Here is a 21,880-nt window from a genome sequence, read left to right on the forward strand (position 1 = left end):
TGTTCATAGCGGCGGCTTTCGCCTTCTTGGCAGCTTCGTGGTCATATTTCACTTTCCAGAAGTCAGAATTGGCCTATAAAGACAAGAAGAAAGATCAGTATTAAGTACTAATAGCTGGGCAAAACACGAAGAAAAAAGAGATCAGAATGTACTTACTTCTGGCGCCGGATTAATCTTGCAGAAGGGACTCAACCCAACAATACTGCAATCTTCGTACTTCCCATTTCCCAAAAGGGTTGACATCGAAACAATGTCTTCTTCGGTGAGTTCAACTGGGCTGTGACGAAGAGGGTTATCCGGGCTTCCGTCATATTCATACATCAGTTGAGATCGACGACTTGATGGAATAACCCGCCATGAGATCCAGCAACGGGTCAGATCTACTCCGGTTAAACCATTACCCAACAAGCCGTTGATTCTTCTAATGGAGGGAAGAAGCTTCCTACGTTCAGCGACAGTAAGCTTATCCGGAAGGGTGAACTTGGAGTCAAGACGACTAGGGCGGTAACCCGGCAGAGGCTTCTCATTTGCTGGAGAAGTATCCTGACAATAAAACCAAGTTTGGTTCCAGTCCTTTGGGTGGCTCGGTAAGCCGATGAGAGGGAAAACAGCACCTTGACGGCGCTAAATCGAGATGCCTCCAAGTTCTAAGCTAGAACCATTGGTGCATTCATTCTGGCGATTCAGATAAAAGTACTCTCTAAACAGCTCTACGGTGGGCTCTTGCTGAAGATATGCTTCACAGAGCACTTGGAAGTTACAAATGTTGGAAATAGAATTGGGTCCAAGGTCCTGAGGATGGAGTTTGAAAAAATGAAGGACCTCTCTGAAGAATTTTGAACCGGGCGGTGAAAAGCCACGGTTCATGTGGTCAGTGAAGATAATCACTTCTCCGTCTTTTGGATTGGGATGTTCTTCCTCCGGGTCAGGAGCACGATAAGACATGACATTCTTTGAGGGCAGAAACCCAACGAGGAAGAACTCTTTCAAACGCTCCTCAGTGATGGTTGAGGGAACCCAATTGCAGATGGTTGGTGTCTTTGATGGCGTGATGAACAACGAACTAGAAAAGGAAAAATAAAGTGCCGGATCAATTAACAGTTAAAGGTTGAAATTGTGAAACAAGTAACGGCGGCTTAACTAAGGGCTAATGACATATAAGGAAAAGAAAGCCGGAATGGTAAGCCGCCATGACTACAGGTTTCTTCTCTTGATCAGATTCAGCTAAGTGTTGACATAAACAAGTTTCACCAAGCTATCATTATCATTCTGGATCAAAAGGCTGTTTCAAAAAGGAAAATATTCTAGACATAAAAACCTAGTATAGATGAGTTTGTCGACTGTAAAGAAGCATCTATACAGACAAAAGGGATCTACTGATATCAAAAATGAATGCCAAACAACTACCGCATGAGTTATATCTCTTCTTTGGATCAAAAGAAGTTGCAGAGAAGATGTACAAGATGATCCATGGCGAACAAGTGAAGAACATTGAAGAACTTGCAAACCTAGAACAGACCTAGGTGTGTGAGAGAAGAAAACTTACAAGATGCAGGCTTGCCGCGAAGAGTCGCCGCGTTCTCTGGCCGGACTCAGGATAATGCAGCGGCCGAGCTTGACGACGACGATGAGAGTTGCGGCGGCGGCGGAGCTTGAGCAGCGACGGAGGTTGCGAGAGGAAGAATATAAGGAAGAAAGGAGAATGGGAAGGACCGGCCGCGTGCCTATTTATAAGGGCAGATGCGAACAGGCGGGCGCGAAAATCAAGAAGACCCAATAATAATTATCCAACTGAACAGACGCCTCGATTCTCAGAAGGCATTAAAAAAATGAAAGATCCATTGTAAGATGATGTCATGAAGGTTTTTTGTGTTTTCAAAAGATGACGTCACGGCGGGTTACAGAAGTTTTCAGACAGAGGATGGATTCTGACTAAGTATTGAAGATTGACAAAGAACAAAGTTCAAAGTCAACCTGGGGCCTAATGTTGGGGATATTACTATAAGTTGAGACCCACCCAGGAGGGGTCGGGTCAGCTTCAATGGCGGGTTACGCAAGAAGCTCAGTAAACATCCAAGTTGATAGTTTATTAAACCTTATAGAAGGCCCAAGGCCTGGAGGCCGGCTTAAGGCCCGATATTGTAAACCGCCGTATGTAAGGAAAGACTTGTAAAGAAAGACATGTAAAGAAGTCACCGAGCCGGACACGATTATGAGCCGGCCGGGACTCTGTAGGCCACCTGGCGTCAACCCGTGTATATAAGGGGACGACCCGGTGGCGGCTTAGGGCAAGAAACAACCAAGTTGATAACCAAGCCGGCGAGTTGAGCCTCTTGGAAGTCGAAATCTCAGCAATACCAATCCCAACTAGACGTAGGTTTTTACCTTCATCGTAAGGGGCCGAACTAGTATAAAACTCTCTCGTGTCCTTTGTCCCGATTAACCCCTTCAAGCTTCCTAGCGCGATGGCCCTACGACTAAGTCCTTGCTCTAGGACATCTACCGTGTCAATTCCACGACACCTTGTACAATTCCATTATATTATAAAAATAATGTGCCAAGATTTGCCTTTAGGATGTTTACATTGCTTGTTGGTTTGTGCAGTGCAGGACAGAAACTTTGGCTGTAGTGCGTGATTTTACATTTTTTACTGCAACATCAAACGGTTCTGAAACATTTTGCACTGTCTTTCTATACAAATTTTTTATTTTTCCTAATTTTGTCAGAATTTTTGGAGTACCAGAAGTATGGTGAATGTTCAGATTACTACAGAATGTCCTGTTTAAGACAAATTCTGTTTTTGATGCATAGGTTGCTTGTTTTGATGAAACTATCAATTTCTATCAGTGGATTAAGCCATGGAAAATTTATATTACAGTAGCTACAATGCAAAAACAAATATGAATTGGTTTGCAACAGTACTTAGAGTAGTGATTTGCTTTATTATACTAACGGATCTTACCAAACTTTCTATTAAGTTTTGTGTGGTTGAAGTTTTCAAGTTTTGGGAGAGATCGCGATGGATGAAGGAATAAGGAGTGGCAAGAGCCTAAGCTTGGGGATGCCCGAGGCACCCCAAGGAAATATTCAAGGACTCCCAAGCAACCAAGCTTGGGGATGCCCCGGATGGCATCCCCTCTTTCTTCCAACAATCATCGGTAATTTTACTTGGAGCTATATTTTTATTCGTCACATGATATGCGTAAATCTTGAAGCGTCTTTTGCATCTAGTTTTCACTTTTCTTTTATGAACCATGCTGGTATGAAATAGTCCTTGGTTGATTTATAGAATGCTCATTGCACTTCACTTATATTTTTTGAGTATGGCTTTATAGAATGCTACATGTGCTTCACTTATATCATTTGAAGTTTGGATTGCCTGTTTCCCTACACATAGAAAACCGCCATTTGTAGAATGCTCTTTTGCTTCACTTATATTTGTTAGAGCGTGGGAATATCTTTTGTAGAAAGAATTAAACTCTCTTGCTTCACTCATATCTATTTGGAGAGATGACAGGAACTGGTCATTCACATGATTAGTCATAAAATCCTACATAAAACTTGTAGATCACTGAATATGGTATATTTGATTCCTTGCAATAGTTTTGCGATATAAAGATGGTGATATTAGAGTCATGCTAGTGGGTAGTTGTGGATTGTAGAAATACTTGTGTTGAAGTTTGTGATTCCCGTATCATGCACGTATGATGAACCGTTATGCGATGAAGTCGGAGCATGAGGTATTTATTGATTGTCTTCCTTATGAGTGGCGGTCGGGGACGAGCGATGGTCTTTTCCTACCAATCTATCCCCTAGGAGCATGCGCGTAGTACTTTGTTTCAATGACTAATAGATTTTTGCAATAAGTATGTGAGTTCTTCATGACTAATGTTGAGTCCATGGATTATACGCACTCTCACCCTTCCATCATTGCTAGCCTCTTCGGTACCGTGCATTGCCCTTTCTCACCTTAAGAGCCGGTGCAAACTTCGCCGGTGCATCCAAACCCCGTGATATGATACGCTCTATCACACATAAGCCTCCTTATATCTTCCTCAAAACAACCACCATACCTACCTATTATGGCATTTCCATAGCCATTCCGAGATATATTGCCATGCAACTTCCATCATCTTCATATACATGGCTTGAGAATTCATTGTTATATTGCTTTGCATGATCGTAAGATAGCTAGCATGATGTTTTCATGGCTTGTCCCTTTTTTGATGTCATTGCTACGCTAGATCATTGCACATCCCGGTACACCACCGGAGGCATTCATACAGAGTCATATTTTGTTCTAGTATCGAGTTGTAATATTGAGTTGTAAGTAAATAAAAGTGTGATGATCATCATTATTAGAGCATTGCCCCATGAAAAAAAAGAAAAAAAAATAGAGGCCAGAGAAGCCTAAATAAAAAAGGGGGCCAAAGAAGCCCGACAAAAAAATAAAAAAATAAAAAGGGGGGCAATGTTACTATCTTTTTACCACACTTGTGCTTCAGAGTAGCACCATGTTCTTCATATAGAGAGTCTCTTGAGTTATCACTTCCATATACTAGTGGGAATTTTCTTTATAGAACTTGGCTTGTATATTCCAACGATGGGCTTCCTCAAATGCCCTAGGTCTTCATGAGAAAGCAAGTTGGATGCACACCCACTTAGTTTGAGTTTGACCTTTCATACAGTTATAGCTCTTAGTGCATCCGTTGCATGGCAAGAAAGTTGAAAAGGTTTGAGAATGTCAAAAGTATGAAACAACTGCTTGGCTTGTCATCGGGGTTGTGCATGATTTTAATATTTTGTGTGGTGAAGATGGAGCATAGCCATACCATATGATTTTGTAGGGATAACTTCTTTGGCCATGTTATTTTGAAAAGACATGATTGCTTTATTTTTCTTGAAGTATTATTGTCTTAATGTCAAATGATAAACTATTGCTTTGAATCACTCGTGTCTTAATATTCATGCCATGATTAGATTACATGATCAAGATTATGCTAGGTAGCATTCCACATCAAAAATTATCTTTTTTATCATTTACCTACTCGAGGACGAGCAGGAATTAAGCTTGGGGATGCTGATACGTCTCCGTCGTATCTATAATTTTTTATTGTTCCATGTCAATATTCTACAACTTTTATATAATTTTGGCAACTTTTATACTATTTTTGGGACTAACATATTGATCCAGTGCCCAGTGCCAGTTCCTATTTGTTGCATGTATTTTGTTTCGCAGAAAATCCATATCAAACGGAGTCCAAACGGGATAAAAACTGACGGAGATTTTTTTTGGAATATATGTGAATTTTGGAAAGTGAAATCAGCGCGAGACGATGCTCGAGGGGCCCACGAGGCAGGGGGCGCGCCCCTGACCCTCGTGGCCACCCCGTAAGGCAGTTGGTGCCCTTCTTTCGCCGCAATAAAGCTAATATCCGGATAAAAATCGTGTCCAAAATTCATCCCAATCGGAGTTATGGATCTCCGGGAATTTAAGAAACGGTGAAAGGGCAGAATCTGGGCGAAGGTTTCAATCCAATCGGAGTTATGGATCTCCGGATATATAAGAAACGGTGAAAGGGCAGAATCCCAGAGCGCAGAAATAGAGAGAGACAGAGAGACAGATCCAATCTCGGAGGGGATCTCGCCCCTCCCATGCCATGGAGCCCATGTACCAGAGGGGAAACCCTTCTCCCATCTAGGGAGGAGGTCAAGGAAGAAGAAGAAGGGGGCTCTCCCCCCTCTCTCCCAGTGGCGCCGAAACGCCGCTGGGGCCATCATCGTGTGACGGCGATCTACACCAACACCTCTGTCATCTTCACCAACATCTCCATCACCTTCCCCCATCTATCTACAGCGGTCCACTCTCCCGCAACCCGTTGTACCCTCTACTTGAACATGGTGCTTTATGCTTCATATTATTATCCAATGATGTGTTGCCATCCTATGATGTCTGAGTAGATTTTCGTTGTCCTATCGGTAATTGGTGAATTGCTATTGGTTTAAATTGTTTGTGGTTATGTTGTTGTCCTTTGGTGCCCGTCATATGAGCGCGCACGTGGATCACACCATAGGGTTAAATGTATGTTGATAGGACTATGTATTGGAGGGCAAGAGTGACAGAAGCTTCAACCTAGCATAGAAATTGATGCATACAGGATTGAAGGGGGACCAATATATCTTAATGCTATGGTTGGGTTTTACCTTAATGGACGTTAGTAGTTGCGGATGCTTGCTAATAGTTCCAGCCATAAGTGCATAGAATTCCAAGTCAGGGATGACATGGTAGCAGTGGCCTCTCCCACATAAAACTTGCTATCGGTCTAGTAAAGTAGTCAATTGCTTAGGGACAATTTCGCAACTCCTACCACCACTTTTCCACACTCGCTATACTAATTTTATTGCTTCTTTACCTAAAACAGCCCCTAGTTTTTATTTATGTGCTCTTTATATTATTGCAAACCTATCCGTTACACCTACAAAGTACTTCTAGTTTCATACTTGTTCTAGGTAAAGCGAACATTAAGCGTGCATAGAGTTGTATCGGTGGTCGATAGAACTTGAGGGAATATTTGTTCTAACTTTAGCTCCTCGTTGGGTTTGACACTCTTACTTATCAAAAGAGGCTACAATTGATCCCCTATACTTGTGGGTTATCATACCTAAAGCAAAAATATTCATAAAGAAACTCTAAGTACAACAAAAAACTACTCAGAAATAAATAGAAGAAAATAAATAAAGCAAAAAGGAAACAAAACTACATAAAAAAATTGGGCGCTGCCCAGTGGGCCTGCTTGGCCTTGGGCGTGGATATGCAGGCCCATAAGGCCCAGCAGGCTCACAGGGTAGTGCGCCAAAGTTAGGCCCAAAAGCCTGCTTTAGAGAGGAGCTCGAAGGAGCAGCCGCGGCTGGGTTTATAAACCAGTGCGGCTGCCCTTTGATACGTTTTCGTCGTATCTATAATTTTTTATTGTTCCATGCCAATATCATACAACTTTCATATACTTTTGGCAACTTTTTATACTATTTTTGGGACTAACATCTTGATCTGGTGCCCAGTGCCAGTTCATGTTTGTTGCATGTTTTTTGTTTCGCAGAAAATCCATATCAAACGGAGTCCAAACGGATAAAAACTAACGGAGATTTTTTTGGAATATATGTGATTTTTGGGAAGAAGAATCAACGCGAGACGATGCCCGAGGGGGGCAGGAGGCAGGGAGGCGCGCCCTGGGCCCTCGTGGCCACCCTGTAAGGCGGTTGGTGCCCTTCTTTCGCTGCAAGAAATCTAATATCCGGATAAAAATCATGTCCAAAATTTAGCCCAATCGGAGTTATGGATCTCCGGGAATTTAAGAAACAGTGAAAGGGCAGAATCTGGAACACAGAAACAGAGAGAGACCGAGAGACAGATCCAATCTCGAAGGGGCTCTCGCCCCTCCCATGCCATGGAGGCCATGTACCAGAGCGGAAACCCTTCTCCCATCGAGGGAGAAGGTCAAGGAATAAGAATAAGAAGGGGGAGACTCTCCCCCTCTCTTCCGGTGGCGCCGGAACGCCGCCGGGGCCATAATCATCACCGCAATCTACACCAACAACTTCACCGCCATCATCACCAACTCTTCTCCCCTCTATGCAGCAGGGTAACCCCTCTTTTACCCGCTGCAATCTCTACTTAAACATGGTATTCAACGCTATATATTATTTCCCAATGATGTATGGCTATCCTATGATGTTTGAGTAGATCCGTTTGTCCTATGGGTTAATTGATGATCGTGATTGGTTTGAGTTGCATGTTTTATTATTGGTGTTGTCCTATGGTGCTCTCCGTGTCGCGCGAGTGTGAGGGATCCCCGCTGTAGGGTTTGCAATATGTTCATGATTTGTTTATGGTAGGTGGCGTGAGTGATAGAAACACATACCCGAGTAAGTAGGTTGTTTGCGTATGGGAATAAAGAGGATTTGATGCCTTATAATGCTATGGTTGGGTTTTACCTTAATGATCTTTAGTTGTTGCGGATGCTTGCTAGAGTTCCAATCATAATTGCATATGATCCAAGAAAAGAAAGTATGTTAGCTTATGCCTCTCCCTCAAATAAAATTGCAATAGTGATTACCAGTCTAGTTATCGATTGCCTAGGGACAAATAACTTTCTCGTGACAAAAAGCTATCTACTAAAACTAACTTAGTTGTGTCTTCATCTAAACAACCCCTACTTTTTATTTATGCGCTATTTATTATCTTGCAAACCTATCCAACAACACCTACACAGTACTTCTAGTTTCATACTTGTTCTAGGTAAAGCGAACGTTAAGCATGCATAGAGTTGTATCGGTGGTCGGTAGAACTTGAGGGAATATTTGTTCTACCTTTAGCTCCTCGTTGGGTTTGACACTCTTACTTATCGAAAGAGGCTACAATTGATCCCTATACTTGTGGGTTATCACCCTTCGTCCGGCGAGGTGGGACTAAACTTTGTGCATCGCGGAATGGGAGCGCACCCACTTTAGTACCGGTTCGTGGCTCCAACCGGTACTAAAGGGGGTGTCTTTAGTACCGGGTTGAGCCACGATCTGGTACTAAAGGGGGTCGCTTCCTGCCGCTTGACCTGGCCAAATTTGATCTTTAGTACCGGTTGGTGGCTCCAATCGGTACTAAAGGTCCGTCCTATATATACAACACTTCCGAAAATTGCAGTTAGTTTCTGTTCTGCTTCGTCGCGCCCATCGTCGTCGTCGCCGCCCCCGTCGCGCGCGCCGGCCCGTCCCCGTCGCCGCCCCCATCGCGCGCGCCCGTCCCTGCCCTCGTCGCCGCGCGCGCCTGTCCCCGCCCTTGTTGCCAGCGGCCCCCGCGCGCCCATCCCCGGCCGGCCGTAACGTCGCCGCCCCGGCCCGTCCCCGTCGCCGCCCCAGCCCGTCGCTGCCCCCGTTCCTCGCATCGCCGGCCGTCGCCCCGCGCTGTAAGATCGACCACCCCGGCCCCCTGCCGCGCGCCGCCGGCGGCCTCACACACACACATGTACACACACACACACACACACAAACAGAGACATATTTTTCTTAATGATTTTTTCTGTTTTTTAGTTTTTTATACTTTTAATTTATATAAATGTTAGATTAATGTCAATTGTTAGATGATTATATATATATATATATATATATGAATGTTAGATATTAATGTCAAATGTTAGATGAATTAGATAGAAATATATGTTAGATATTAATGTCTAATGTTAGATGAATTAGCTAAATATTAATGTTAGATGAGTTAGTTTTTTATACTTTTAGTTATAGATGAATTAGATATATTAATGTCAAATGTTAGATGAATTAGATATATTAAATTTAGGTATATGAGATTTGATCATCTAATTAAAATTTTACTATATATAGAACTAGCTACTTTATTTTTAGTAAGAAAATTAATAGAACTAGTTTATTTTTAGTAAGTGGTTAGTTGAATTAGTTGAATTAATAGAACTAGCTAATTGAATTAATTATTTGAATTAATAGAACTAGCTAGCTAGTAAGTGTTTATCAATTAATGTTTCAACTATGAACGTAGGAAATATCGTCTGACAACGAAAACGATTTCGTTATGTGCAAATACTGTGAAGACGAAAGCGGCCTGTGCGACAAAAATTTCCTAGTTGATGATAGGCACTTCAGCATCAAGCTGGATGAGACCTTCGAAGTGGATACAATAAGTCACAACGACAAGTCTTTTCCTGTAATTAAGCATGACTTATCCTTCATTTGCTTTAACTTATAATTTTAAATTTTCACTATTCTACTAGCGTATCCCTTGTCATGTAAGAATTTTTGTCTTGGATAAGATAGATTTCAGTCCTAACAAAATTACGGAGGTAAAGAGAGTTTAGTTGAAGACCGAGCATGGTTATACCTTGGACGTCAAATTATACAATGAAGACACCTACACCCATTTTGAATGCAAAACTCGGCAAACACTATGCAAGACTTATGCATTTGAGCCTGATATGGTTATCACCTTTGATATTCGTCGGAAGATGATATTGAAGGTAATAGAGACATTTGGGTCGATGTGCAGACGTCTCCAGTTCTACCATTATGTGAGTTTCTCAACCATATTTATGTCTTTGATATTGTTTATTAAAAAATAGTTGACAACTATTTTTTATTGACATCTTATTTCCATTCAAGCAAACATGTCCGACGCTTCGTAGACAGGATCGTCCACTATCCCGGGGTTGAACTAAACTGCGAAGAGATAAGTCATTATGTTTCATGGCTTGAGGATCTTGATGATGTCCTTAATTTGAAAATCTTAGTACTCAAAACGTGCGACCAATAGTGTTCATATTGAACTACGGTCACATCTATTTAAGCATGATGGTAAGTTTTTTACTATTTGTCCTCATTGCATCTTTTGCATAATTATTTTTTAAACTAAACTTCATTGCTAAGTATATTACTATACGATGTTCTTCTACAGGGACTTCCGATGATAGTTGTGCCTCAGTGGATCGAGACTAAAGGTCTCATGTCAATCGTTCGCTTGCGGCCAAGACATCCTACAACGCACATGAGTGCATTCAGGATTTCTAAAACCGAGGAATGCTTAATAGTGAAAGACTGGACCAAAATTGTGAATGATCGCACAGAAGTACTAGGGGGCAGCAAACAGAAGCGCATCGCATGATTAGGAGACAGGTTCATCTGCATGCTTCAATATAATGAATCGGGATTTCTACACATGTTCTATGCTATTTTACCTGAGAGAGAGCAGCAGGAGTGATTAGCTAGTTCATGCTCTTAATTAGTACTTGTCCTCTCATGTCTTCGTCCTGAACTTATTCTCAAAGTGATTTGTGCTTTTGTGGTCTTATGAACGCTTATAATCTCATGACCTTGTTGAACTCGATGATATCTTAGAACGATCCATGCATATATATATCCACTAATCCGCGGTACTTTCACCTAGTGATTTAACAACTCATTATAATGTAAAAACAATCTCTAAATTAAATAAAAAACACAAAATTAAAGGAAAAATAAAAATAAAACCAAAACACCCCCAATCTTTAGTACCGGTTTGTGTTACGAACCGGTACTAAAGGTCTCCCCGCCCACGGCCCTAACACGTGCCACGTGGTGGCCCTTTAGTGACGGTTCGTGCAGAACCGGTACTAAAGGCCCTTACAAACCGGTGATACTGCCCTGTTCGGCATTAGTGAATCTAGGTTCTTACAATTAAATTCATGTGTGTTCAACAAGATTCTAGTGAAATATGCATATTTGTCTCGAGATACCCTTGATTGCACAATCTGAGGCACTAGTTTTAAATGGCAAAACAATCGAACATTTCGGCGCATGTCGATGCTTTTGTTGTCCAAACCAGCTCCTTGGCGTCATTGCGCATTTGCTCCTCAGGGTGGGATTGGTACGCATATGAGGCCGGATATTCTTGTGAGGGGATTTAAGAACATAATCTCCTAAGAATATAACAAATGTGGATAAAGATCACAAGACAAGGAGTGCCAAATTGTTCAAAAAAAGAATCAACTTTGTGCACCATTTAATTGGAACACGGGGAGGTTTTCTCACGAAAAAAGTTATACAAATTTCCATGTAATTGCCAGGATTAGGTATTAGGCAAATGGAAATGCAACATGTAGTGAAAAATTATCAAAAGAATGGAAAACATTTGTTGGCCTTAGAATTTCCTTCTGTTTTTGAGGGGTCCCTAGAATGTCCTTGGTCGTCCCAGACTGGGCCTCAGCGGTAGGTCACCATGCGTCCTCTCCCTATTCCTGGTGCTAAAGCTGACGCCGTGGCAGGAACCGGAACCAAGAGCGCACACTTTGCCAAATTTGGGTCCTCGCCTCCCTAGGACAAAATAAGCTTTAGCATTCCCGTCCACAGATCCTTGTGCGCATGGCTGTTCAAGTACAAAATAAGCTTTAGCATTCCCGTCCACAGATCCTTGTGCGCATGGCTGTTCAAGTATATATCCCAACGAATCGTCCAACCGGACCCCGCAGATCGGTACGAGGGTGTCCTCGGCCACTCTCGCGTCGATCTGCTATGGGGTTGTTGTCGTCCGCCGTGAGGAAATGTAACAGCAAGATGCTCCTCGGCGGCGGCTCTTCATCTCCGTGTGGTGTGCGCGGCAAGGAACAACCATTGACGCCCAGCAAGCACAAGCGGTCGAGGAAGAAGCGCTTCTGGAGGAAGAAGAAGTCCAGCAAGAAGTTCGGCTGCGTCCCCTGCGTCAGCCTCACCGAGCTCACCAGGCGCGCCGAGTGCGAGGCCATCGCCGACCTCGTCAACAACATCTCGGCCAAGTCAGGTAACCAAAATGACACTAGGATTTTACACTAGGCTGCCGATTGGTTTGATGCCGATATTTGACGTACTGCAACATGCGCATGCGTGCTGCAGACGTTACCAGCCACATGTACGCGGCCGAGGAGATCCTGCGGATCACCAACCATAACATCCCCAGTAGAGTGCTCACCTTCCGTGAGTTGTCCGCGGCGACCAACAACTTCAGCTGCGATAACCTTGTGGGCGAGGGCGGCTTCGGGATGGTGTACAAGGGGCACTTCAAGGACACCAAGGAGGTGACTACTGCAACAAGCCGATCAATAGTCTGCAGCAGATTGTATCATCATTTTCCCTTCTCATGTAACTTGGATGAGTATTATCTTTGTCACGTAGGATATCGCCGTGAAGCGGCTCGACAAGGAAGGGTTCCAGGGGAACCGCGAGTTCCTGGTGGAGGTGCTGATGCTGAGCCTCCTGAGCCACCCCAACCTCGTGAATCTGATCGGCTACAGCACCGACCTCGACCAGCGGATCCTCGTCTACGAGTACATGCCCAACGGCTCGCTGGAGGATCATCTCCTAGGTAAGCTGTTGCATGCGTTCGAGGTCGATTCCTTCCTTGTCGTCGGCTTGGCTGATCGATCGAGTCGATCAATGGCGCAGATCTCCCGGAGAACGCCAAGGCGCTCCCCTGGCAGACGCGGATGAGGATCGCGGTGGGCGCGGCCAAGGGCATCGAGTACCTGCACGAGGTGGCCAACCCGCCGGTCATCTACCGGGACCTCAAGGCCTCCAACATCCTCCTGGACAAGGACTTCAACTCCAAGCTCTCCGACTTCGGGCTCGCCAAGCTCGGCCCCCTCGGCGACGAGAGCCACGTCAGCACCAGGGTGATGGGCACCTACGGCTACTGCGCCCCCGAGTACGCCATGACCGGCAAGCTCACCAAGATGTCCGACATCTACAGCTTCGGCGTCGTGCTGCTCGAGCTCATCACCGGCAGGCGGGCCATCGACCCCACCAAGCCCACGGAGGAGCAGGTTCTCATCCACTGGGTAAGCAACTAAGCATATACTCACTCCAATCGAACGTTTAATCCAATGCAAATATTACTAATTACAAGCTCGAGACCACCTCTGTATTCAGGCGGCGCCTCTGATCAGGGACAGGAAAATGTTCGTGAGGCTGGCGGATCCGTTGCTGGGGAAGGACTTCCCGGTGAAGGGGCTGTACCAGGCGCTCGCCATCGCCTCCATGTGCATGCAGGAGGATCCCAGCAAGAGGCCCAAGATCGGCGACGTCGTGGACGCGCTCACCTTCCTCGCTGAACAGAAGTACTATCCTCAACGAGACCGGGAAGCTGCTCAGGCGAAGGGCGGGGACTGCAGCACTCCTCGCAAAAAGGACATGGTTTCTGAGATCAAAGCCGATGATGACATGAAGCAGCGATGAGCCAGACGACCATAGAATATAATATAATATAAGAGATGCATAAAGGAGGAGATGCAGCAGAACTATATCTCTGCCCCCCTCACATTTCTTGTGTACCGTACACCACATAGGCAGGATGTAAGAGCAGCAACGAATCATCTTGACTGATGATGCTGATTTGTTAGTCAAGGCCTCAAATTCCAGCAGCAAAAGCCAAGAGCTGAGCCGTCTATTCCTGAGCTGTTCCAAGGACTGCCACCTTCATTATTAGCTTCTAGATCAACATGCAAACATTACCATTTTCCATCATTCTGGTCTGCATGTAATCTAAAATATATCCCGCCAAGGATTTGTGGAATTGATAACTCTAGTAGAACGTACTCAAAAACAAAAGGTGATCGAAGTTGCAAATAATTATTGGGTGCGATGAACCGTGATTGAATAATGAAAAGACTTCCAATTCTAGTCTCTCGTCGAATAATATAGAGAGCATTGGTCTCAAGAGAGTCAAGCTTCAAAAACTTTGACCAAGTTTACGGAGAGAAATTATCCGACCCACAATACACATTATATATCATACCATATATTTCATTGTGAATCTAATAACAGTATTTGATTCGTTGATTTTGCAATCTAGATATTGATAATTTTCTCTAAAATCTCCGTCAAAGTTTACATATGTCGACTTAAAAAATGTGATACACACTATTTTGGGACGGAATAATAAGTAATGTTCATTTTTGTTGGGTGGGGATAATGTATTGTTAATATTGTCTTTTCTTTCCTATTTGAAAGCAACTGAAATTTACATACTCCCTCACTTCCAAAATAACCACAACACTTATTTTGAAACGGAGAAAGTATTTCATAAGAGCGAGAATTTAGCACAACTCTGAAGACCATCGCTAGCTCATGACAGACGGCTCATCACTATGACGTTTGCCGCATGCATCTGACCGCGCCTCCGCTAGCTACCATCACCATCAAGATCACATCAATCGCATAGGAACTCGTGGTGCCCACTTCCATTAGTTATTTTACAAGTTTGTGAAGTTCTGAAAAAAGTCATTCATATATATATGGACACAACACATATATATACTACGTTGCAAGATTTTTAAATCCAATCTCAAGCACAACTTTATAAATATACAAGATAAACCTTTTTCTAGATACATACAGTAGCTAGTCAAATTTGGCCATGAATTCGGTCAATTTCTGCAGCTAGTATTGAATTTGTTATTTCTAATTTCTCTTGCTACATTTCAAGTTTGGATTTTTAATTTTGTAATGTTGCAACATGTTAAGTATTTAAACTGATTTTTTTTCAAAAGAAAAAAACATCAGAGCATCTCCCATAATAGTCCTCACAACCCCCATGAACAATATTCTGTGAAATAACCCTTCAAAAAGCTATTTGAGGGCTCCTCTACTTCGACAATCCACAAAATATGCCCTCATTTGCAGTAATATCTATATTCTTTTACAACACAATGACACGTAGGATCACCAATAGTTTTCCTTTCTTTCTTTCTTCATTTTTCTCTATCTAGTCCGCTAGTGCTTGCGACAAGGCCTCGCCTCTACCTTCTTGTCGCTTCCCAGTGGAGCCCATGATAGAAAAAACTCGGGATGGACAAAAGAGGTCACGAAAGACCTCTGGACGGGTGGAGGGGAGCAAGGAAGGGTGATGGAGGGAAGGAGGATGGGAAAGCGAGGTTGACAGCGAAACGATATATGATGCAACGGGGCCCCAGTGCGAAGCCACTACATGAGAGGTGGATGCATGTAAAATGATCTAGATGGACCTAGAGGGGTGGATAAGTCACTACAAAATCTAACCTTTTTCTTACCAAATTCGGTCTTTGCATAATATAATGGTGTGATAGCCTACATGAAGCTTGCAAGGTTAATGGTTCAAAGTAATGCACTAAGTGAACGAGCTCTGGTAAGAGAAAACCAAAGACATGGAAATACAAAGATGTATCTAGATATTCACTTCCTTGGAGGAGACCTAGTCATCGTTGGAGAGGCGGGAAACCAAACAAAGGCTTTCTACACCAATGGCTCACATTATTCTCCTTGAGATATAACCACAAAGACAATTCTCAATCACTCATGGTAGAACTTGGGGCGGCCTCCAAATCTTTACAAACGATGGGCTAAATCACAGCTTGAATCCTCGTCGATGCCTCCTACCGCCTAGGATTCTCCAATCTCCAAGAGTAACAAGATTGAAGGAGGAAAGCTTGATACTTGCTCAAATCAAGAAATCGGTTGGTGGAGAGAGAGATGGAGGTTGAATCTTGGCTAGGGTGCTCCTCTCTCAAATACCTTAAACTCAAGGAATCAAACATTTTAGGGTGGGAGAGTGTCAGGAGGGTTCTTCTCAAATCTAGAATGTTTTGGAATGGAGTGGTCAACCTACCTCCCAAAGGGTAGGTGACTTATGTAGTATGTGAAGAATTAGCATGTTTAAACAGAATTACATGAATGGACAATCTGGCTTGGAAGTGCTCGAAGAATCCAGCTGCAATGTCTAGCCAGAAGCGGCAGTCGATCCAGTAGGCAGCCACACAGACAAACATCAAGGGCATACAAATTATGCACCACGACTTCATGAGGCTAAGCGCACCTGAATAGTCCAGCACTTGTCATGTCGGGAATACCCCAAGGCCCATTGCAACCGAACAGTCTTATGCTTGTTCGACTATTGAATCACCCCCGAGTGAGGGCAAAGATACAAACCCATGTTGTCTAACCAGAATTGGCATGCAAAGTCGGCCCGACTGAAATTTACCACTTGACTACCTTTGACCTAGGGTTTCTTGTGGCTGTCTATCTTTGGACTATTCGGCGGATATGTGAGAATTCAAGCGATGGTTGACTTGAGAAAATACTCTGCTACATTTGATCCCCTTCAATAGTGTGGGATCCCCATAACACAAGATTGAAAAGAAAAGCTACACTTTACTCTTCTTAAAAGCACTTGTCTTGGGTCTTTTTTATTTTGGAGGACGGCGATCATCGACACCACTTGCATAAGAGACTAAAATCTGTCTATTCACTCGATTAATGTATCAATCCCTACAATTTAATGTCATCAATACCAAAACAAACATTAAAGACCTAGATGCACTTTGGAAAATAATGATTGTATGTGAATATTTGTAGGGCTCAAGTAGTGGCCTTGAACTGGCAGTGCCAATGTTGAGGCCCTAGAGTTCTCTGGTGCTGCAGCCGGCGAAGGGTCATGGTGCGAGCTCGCCAGTGGTGGTCGCTACGAGCGTGGCAACGATGGCTTTTTTTGCTTGAAACGTGACCACGACGAGCTACAACAGTGGTCATGGCGAGCTATAACCGCACGCCTCAAATGCTGCAACGACGAACACAACGAGTTGGAACCGGGACCACAGGGGAGTCGTCGGGATGCCGTAGGGTGAGTCGGTCGATGTTGCGAAAAATGCATGCGGGGAAGACTTGCTAGAAATGGCGGGTGACGACGGCTACATCAACGGACGTCAGGTGATGCAACGGCTTGGTGCGCAAACTATGAACAATGTTCGCGAGCTGCAAGCGATGGTGGCAGGCGAGAGGGTTCTACGACGCTGGTGCTGCCGAGGCCGTCAACACCGATGAACGTGGCCGTCGTGCCTCGCAAGGGATGCACCTTGGAGGAGAAGCATGCAGTCAGTGGTGGCGACTAGCCGACATGAGAGGATTTTTTTCTGTACGTGTTGGTGAGCAAGAAGATGAATCGAGGGAGAATCCGACGGCTACGGTAACCCAGATCAAACGGCTTGTCACGGCCCCGTTCTGGATCCTGGCCGGTCGGCCGGCGCCTATACTGCGAGAAAAGGGGAAATTTGCTACCAGGGGCTGACATATCGGGGCCACTTACAAGCGAACTGAAAGAAAGCTTTCTCGTTCTCAGTCAGAGTGTCGATCGTTCCCACTCGTAAACCCTAAACCCAGCCGCCGCCATGGCCGCCGCCGTCCGCCTCTTCCTGCGCCGCCGCCTCGCCACGGCCACCGCCACGCCTCCGACCCCGGCCTCCATCCTCAACCCTTCCTCCCCGACCACCCCGCTCACCTCGCGGCAGAAGACCCGCCTCGCCATCTCCCTCCTCAAGTCCTCCCCGCCGCCGCCCCCCGACCAGATCCTCTCCATCTGCCGCGCCGCCGCACTCTCCCCGAAGACCCACCTCGACCGTGTTGCTCTCTCCCTCGCCACCTCGAGGCTCTCCACCGCCCCGGACTCCCTCCGAGACCTCACGTCCTCTCTTCTCATCCCCCACCACGCCCACCACGCCATCGTGCTCTTTGGCCAGGCCGGCCTCCTCCCCGACGCCATCTCCACCTTCCAGTCATCCCCCTCCACCCGCTCCCTCAACGCCCTCCTCTTCGCCTGCATCGTCGCCGGCAACCACACCGAGGCCGCTCGCATCTTCCAGACCTTCCCGGACGCCCACCGCGTCAAGCCCAACGCCGAGACATTCAACTCCATTATAAAATCCTTCTCCGAGTCCGGCACCACAAGGTCCTTCTACTCGGTGTTCGATGAAATGTGCAAGCAGGGCGTGAAGCCCACTGCCACCACATTTACTGCCGCGATTGCTGGGTTTTACAAGGAGGAGCGCTTTGATGATGTAGAGAAGGTGATTAAGCTCATGAAGAAGCACGGTTGTGGCGAGTCACTGCAAGTGTACAATGCAAGGGTCCAGGGGCTGTGCAAGCTTGGCCGGAATGGTGATGCCAAGGCATTACTGAGTGAGATGGCCAAGAAAGGGACGAAGCCAAACTGGGTTACTTATAACCATTTGATTTATGGATTCTGTAAGGAAGGGGATTTGGAGGAAGCGAAGCGGCTGTACAAGGAGATGGGAAAGAAGGGGCTTGTTGGGGATAGTGGCTTCTATTTTACTGTCATTTTTCACCTTTGCAAGGCTGGCGATTTTGATACTGCCCTTGGTGTATACAATGAGATAATACCTAGGAACTGGGTACCCTGCTTCTCGACCATGAAGATGCTTGTGAATGGGCTTGCTGGGAGCTCGCGAATCGATGAGGCAAAGGGGATCATTGAGAAGATGAAGGAGAAATTCCCGGACAGGGATGAAGGGTGGAAAGAGGTAGAGGCGGCATTGCCTCAATAGAATCACCACTCACAGGTATTGTTTTCCTACTAAAGTGTTCTTAGAAACAATTACACAGCTGCAATTTGAGAATACTGATGTCTGAGTATGTTGCTTATTAAATTTGCCATTTCACATGTCATAAACCTGCAATATTACAATATGCATTATACAAGCTGTTCTATATCCTGAAGATGTTGCAGTTCAACTTATGGTAAAGTAGTGTCCTTCTGTAGGACCTTAATCTACACCATGAGGCTCTGCAACTGAGATGTTTTTCCGTTTCACTTCAGTATCTGTTCCTCTTGGTTCGAGTCCAGAATGAACTGCATCTTAGAGCTGTTTTTTCTGCGTTCCAGTGTTTCAGTCCTCTATAGGACATAATATGTTACTTTTCAGTAACATAGATTGCTTGCAAAAGGTCATAGTAATATAGGATTTACAAAATTGTTGTCAGTTAGCATATCCATGTCTATAAGAATATATATGACTGGCACAATAGTTGTGTATATTAGCAAGAACCTTGTATTCATTAGTTTGATGTATGTTAGTATAGGATCTGAAAGGAATGGGGGTGCTTCATTTATCCGGACAGCTGATCATGATTTTCAAATTTGTAAGGAAAAGGATGCACTCTATAGTAGATCGGCACTGCTTTTAAGAAATTGGAACTGTTTAAGTAGTACTTGTAATAACTGTGGAAAATTAATTAGATTATAGAGCGTGAGGTAGATTTTATTCCCCTCGGAGGTATTAAATCATACTCCCTCCGTCCCAAAATAAGTATCGCTGGTTTAGTACTCCCTCCGTCCCAAAATAAGTGTCGCTGGTTTAGTAATTTTGGGACGGAGGGAGTACATAACTAATAGGAAGTTAGAGGCACACCAGGCAGACGATTTAGATTTAGAGTTTCATATTTTCTTTCATAACTGGTAGCATAAGAGAATGTTGACAGAAATGTCGAGACTGCAGAGAAACTCCTGACAATATTGAATGCACATCTTGAGCAGTGGGTACTTGACCCGAGTCAAACTACTACTAGTTATTTGAGAACCCACATAGTTTTTCAAGTGGAGATTTGAGGTCATTACTTTGGTGACGATCTCCGCCATTGAATGGAATTGTTTGTACAGTGACCGAGTAGTACAATTTGTAACATTTGTATGTCATCTTGTAATCTTTTTGTGCTAAATTAAACATATCAATGGCGTCATCCCATTTGAACTAGTTTTCTAGTCCAGAAGAATTGTTGTGAACCACTGTCTCACCTTACAAAAGGTCAGTGCATAAAAGTTGCAAGTAATGTATTCCGAATAGGCAAACAGCACAAGAATCGTCTCTTCTGATTCTCTCCTTACTTTTTCTTGAGAATGCCTATTATTATTGCTGATGGCCGGTGGCTTAGAGATTTTTAGCCGGATTAATTAAGTTAGGTTAATTCAGGAGTCTTAACTCAGGGACTTTGAAAATGTTCTAAATAAACCTTAAGAGCAAAGTTGTGAATCTGAGCATGTAAAATTCTGGTTGCAAGCATCTTGATTTTATACTAACATTTATAACAGTACGAGCATATGACCTGACAATTCTACTTCCTTTCAGTAAACATCAAATCTATAAAAGTATGCTTCATTTCAAGCCCCTGTTCCAGTTGAAAAACTTGATCATCATGTATCACTAGCATAAAATTCATTACATTCATTTTATGTGGCTTCGTATAGAGATGGGATATTAATGCACATTGCATAATTTATTTTGCTTTCCAGATGAAGACTGGTCAGTGATTCAAATTGAAGTTTGTCGCTGAACGTCCCTTCTCAAAGTGTTTGTTCTTGCGTGCCGAAAATGTGGTTAGCAGTTGGGAACTGCAATTACATTTGATGGACTGTTCTAAGCACATGGAGCTTTGTTTAAGATGTAATTTTTCTATTAGAATATGCTAGTTCCAGTTGCTGTTATAAAATATCTCCCGTCAAAGAATTGTTGAGGCGGTTGTCAAAACCATGACCTTTGAGGTAAGGCACCTGTCCGATACTTTCTGGATACTCTGTTCTTTAGTATGCTCATGCAAGTTATAGCTTAATTTATTTATAAGGTGTAGGAGATAATAATAACCATACCTTAAGTGGGTATCCCACAATGGATACAGTGTGATCTGCATAGCTTGTCTATACATGGTCCAGAACTCGCACGAAAGTGAAGAGGGCAAGCAGTCTGCATGATTCTGTGATTTCTGCTGATTCATGTCAGTAGGTTACTAATGCAGCAGGGCCACATGCATGTTGTGTAGTACTACTTTCTTGGATTGAAGGCGGAATACCCCTGTATAACTGTGTTTAGCAGGGTGCTTTGCTGCTGTCTCCTGGAAAAGCAAAAGAAAGCTAGAATGTAAACATTGTACACCTCAAAGAATATTCTTACAAACAACTTACATTATTCAGTCTAGGACCTAAATAAGTTTATTACAAGTGTACTAAAATTAGATAAATAGATTTGATACTTAGGTTCTAATCCATGAGATCATGCATTCCTTATCACGAAAATGTTCTTAACGGATAGATGACTTTGAACTCTAGTGAAGAATTGAGGTTTGCTGGTAGTATTTGTCACAGCTTTAGCTCGTTATCCAGAATTTGTGACCGTTTTTTTTTCCTGGATGCTAGCAATGTGCCAGATAGGACTTGTTTTCACCATGGCACCTCTAATTATCTTTGACTGGTAGCTCAATTTTTTTCCTCTAAAAGTTTTAGGTTGTTGACGGGGTATGGACGAACCGATTTTAGAGTTGCAAGGATCAACTAGTCAACCAAACCCTGTGACATTGTGCGACATACTATTTTATTTTTGCATCCTAATTGCTTATCTTATCAGATTGTGTCTTAAAGTTTTCCATACCTCATTTCTTTTCATTTGTCATTTTCGGAACCATACATCTAAGTAGGCAGCGCCCTCACTGGATGCGTCTAAGTAGGTAGCGCCCTCGCTGGATATAATGAGATCTACATAACTTG

At 43.8% G+C, this 21,880-nt stretch overlaps 2 protein-coding genes across 2 annotated transcripts; both read left to right on the plus strand.

The window, feature by feature from the left end:
- Positions 1-12,000: 12,000 nt before the first annotated feature.
- Positions 12,001-14,046, plus strand: LOC123062287 (probable serine/threonine-protein kinase PBL23). The gene is made up of 5 exons (XM_044485742.1): positions 12,001-12,328; positions 12,421-12,602; positions 12,700-12,889; positions 12,970-13,361; positions 13,453-14,046. Exons 1-5 carry the CDS (start codon positions 12,064-12,066, stop codon positions 13,756-13,758), a joined length of 1,335 nt encoding a protein of 444 aa, XP_044341677.1. The 5' UTR covers positions 12,001-12,063; the 3' UTR covers positions 13,759-14,046.
- Positions 14,047-17,644: 3,598 nt separating this feature from the next.
- Positions 17,645-20,914, plus strand: LOC123062288 (pentatricopeptide repeat-containing protein At1g61870, mitochondrial). Its single transcript, XM_044485743.1, has 2 exons — positions 17,645-18,908; positions 20,636-20,914. Exon 1 carries the CDS (start codon positions 17,721-17,723, stop codon positions 18,891-18,893), a length of 1,173 nt encoding a protein of 390 aa, XP_044341678.1. The 5' UTR covers positions 17,645-17,720; the 3' UTR covers positions 18,894-18,908; positions 20,636-20,914.
- The last annotated feature ends 966 nt before the right edge of the window (positions 20,915-21,880 follow it).

The sequence above is a fragment of the Triticum aestivum genome, chromosome 3A (genome assembly GCF_018294505.1).
Source record: "Triticum aestivum cultivar Chinese Spring chromosome 3A, IWGSC CS RefSeq v2.1, whole genome shotgun sequence".
NCBI classification, from domain to species: domain Eukaryota; kingdom Viridiplantae; phylum Streptophyta; class Magnoliopsida; order Poales; family Poaceae; genus Triticum; species Triticum aestivum.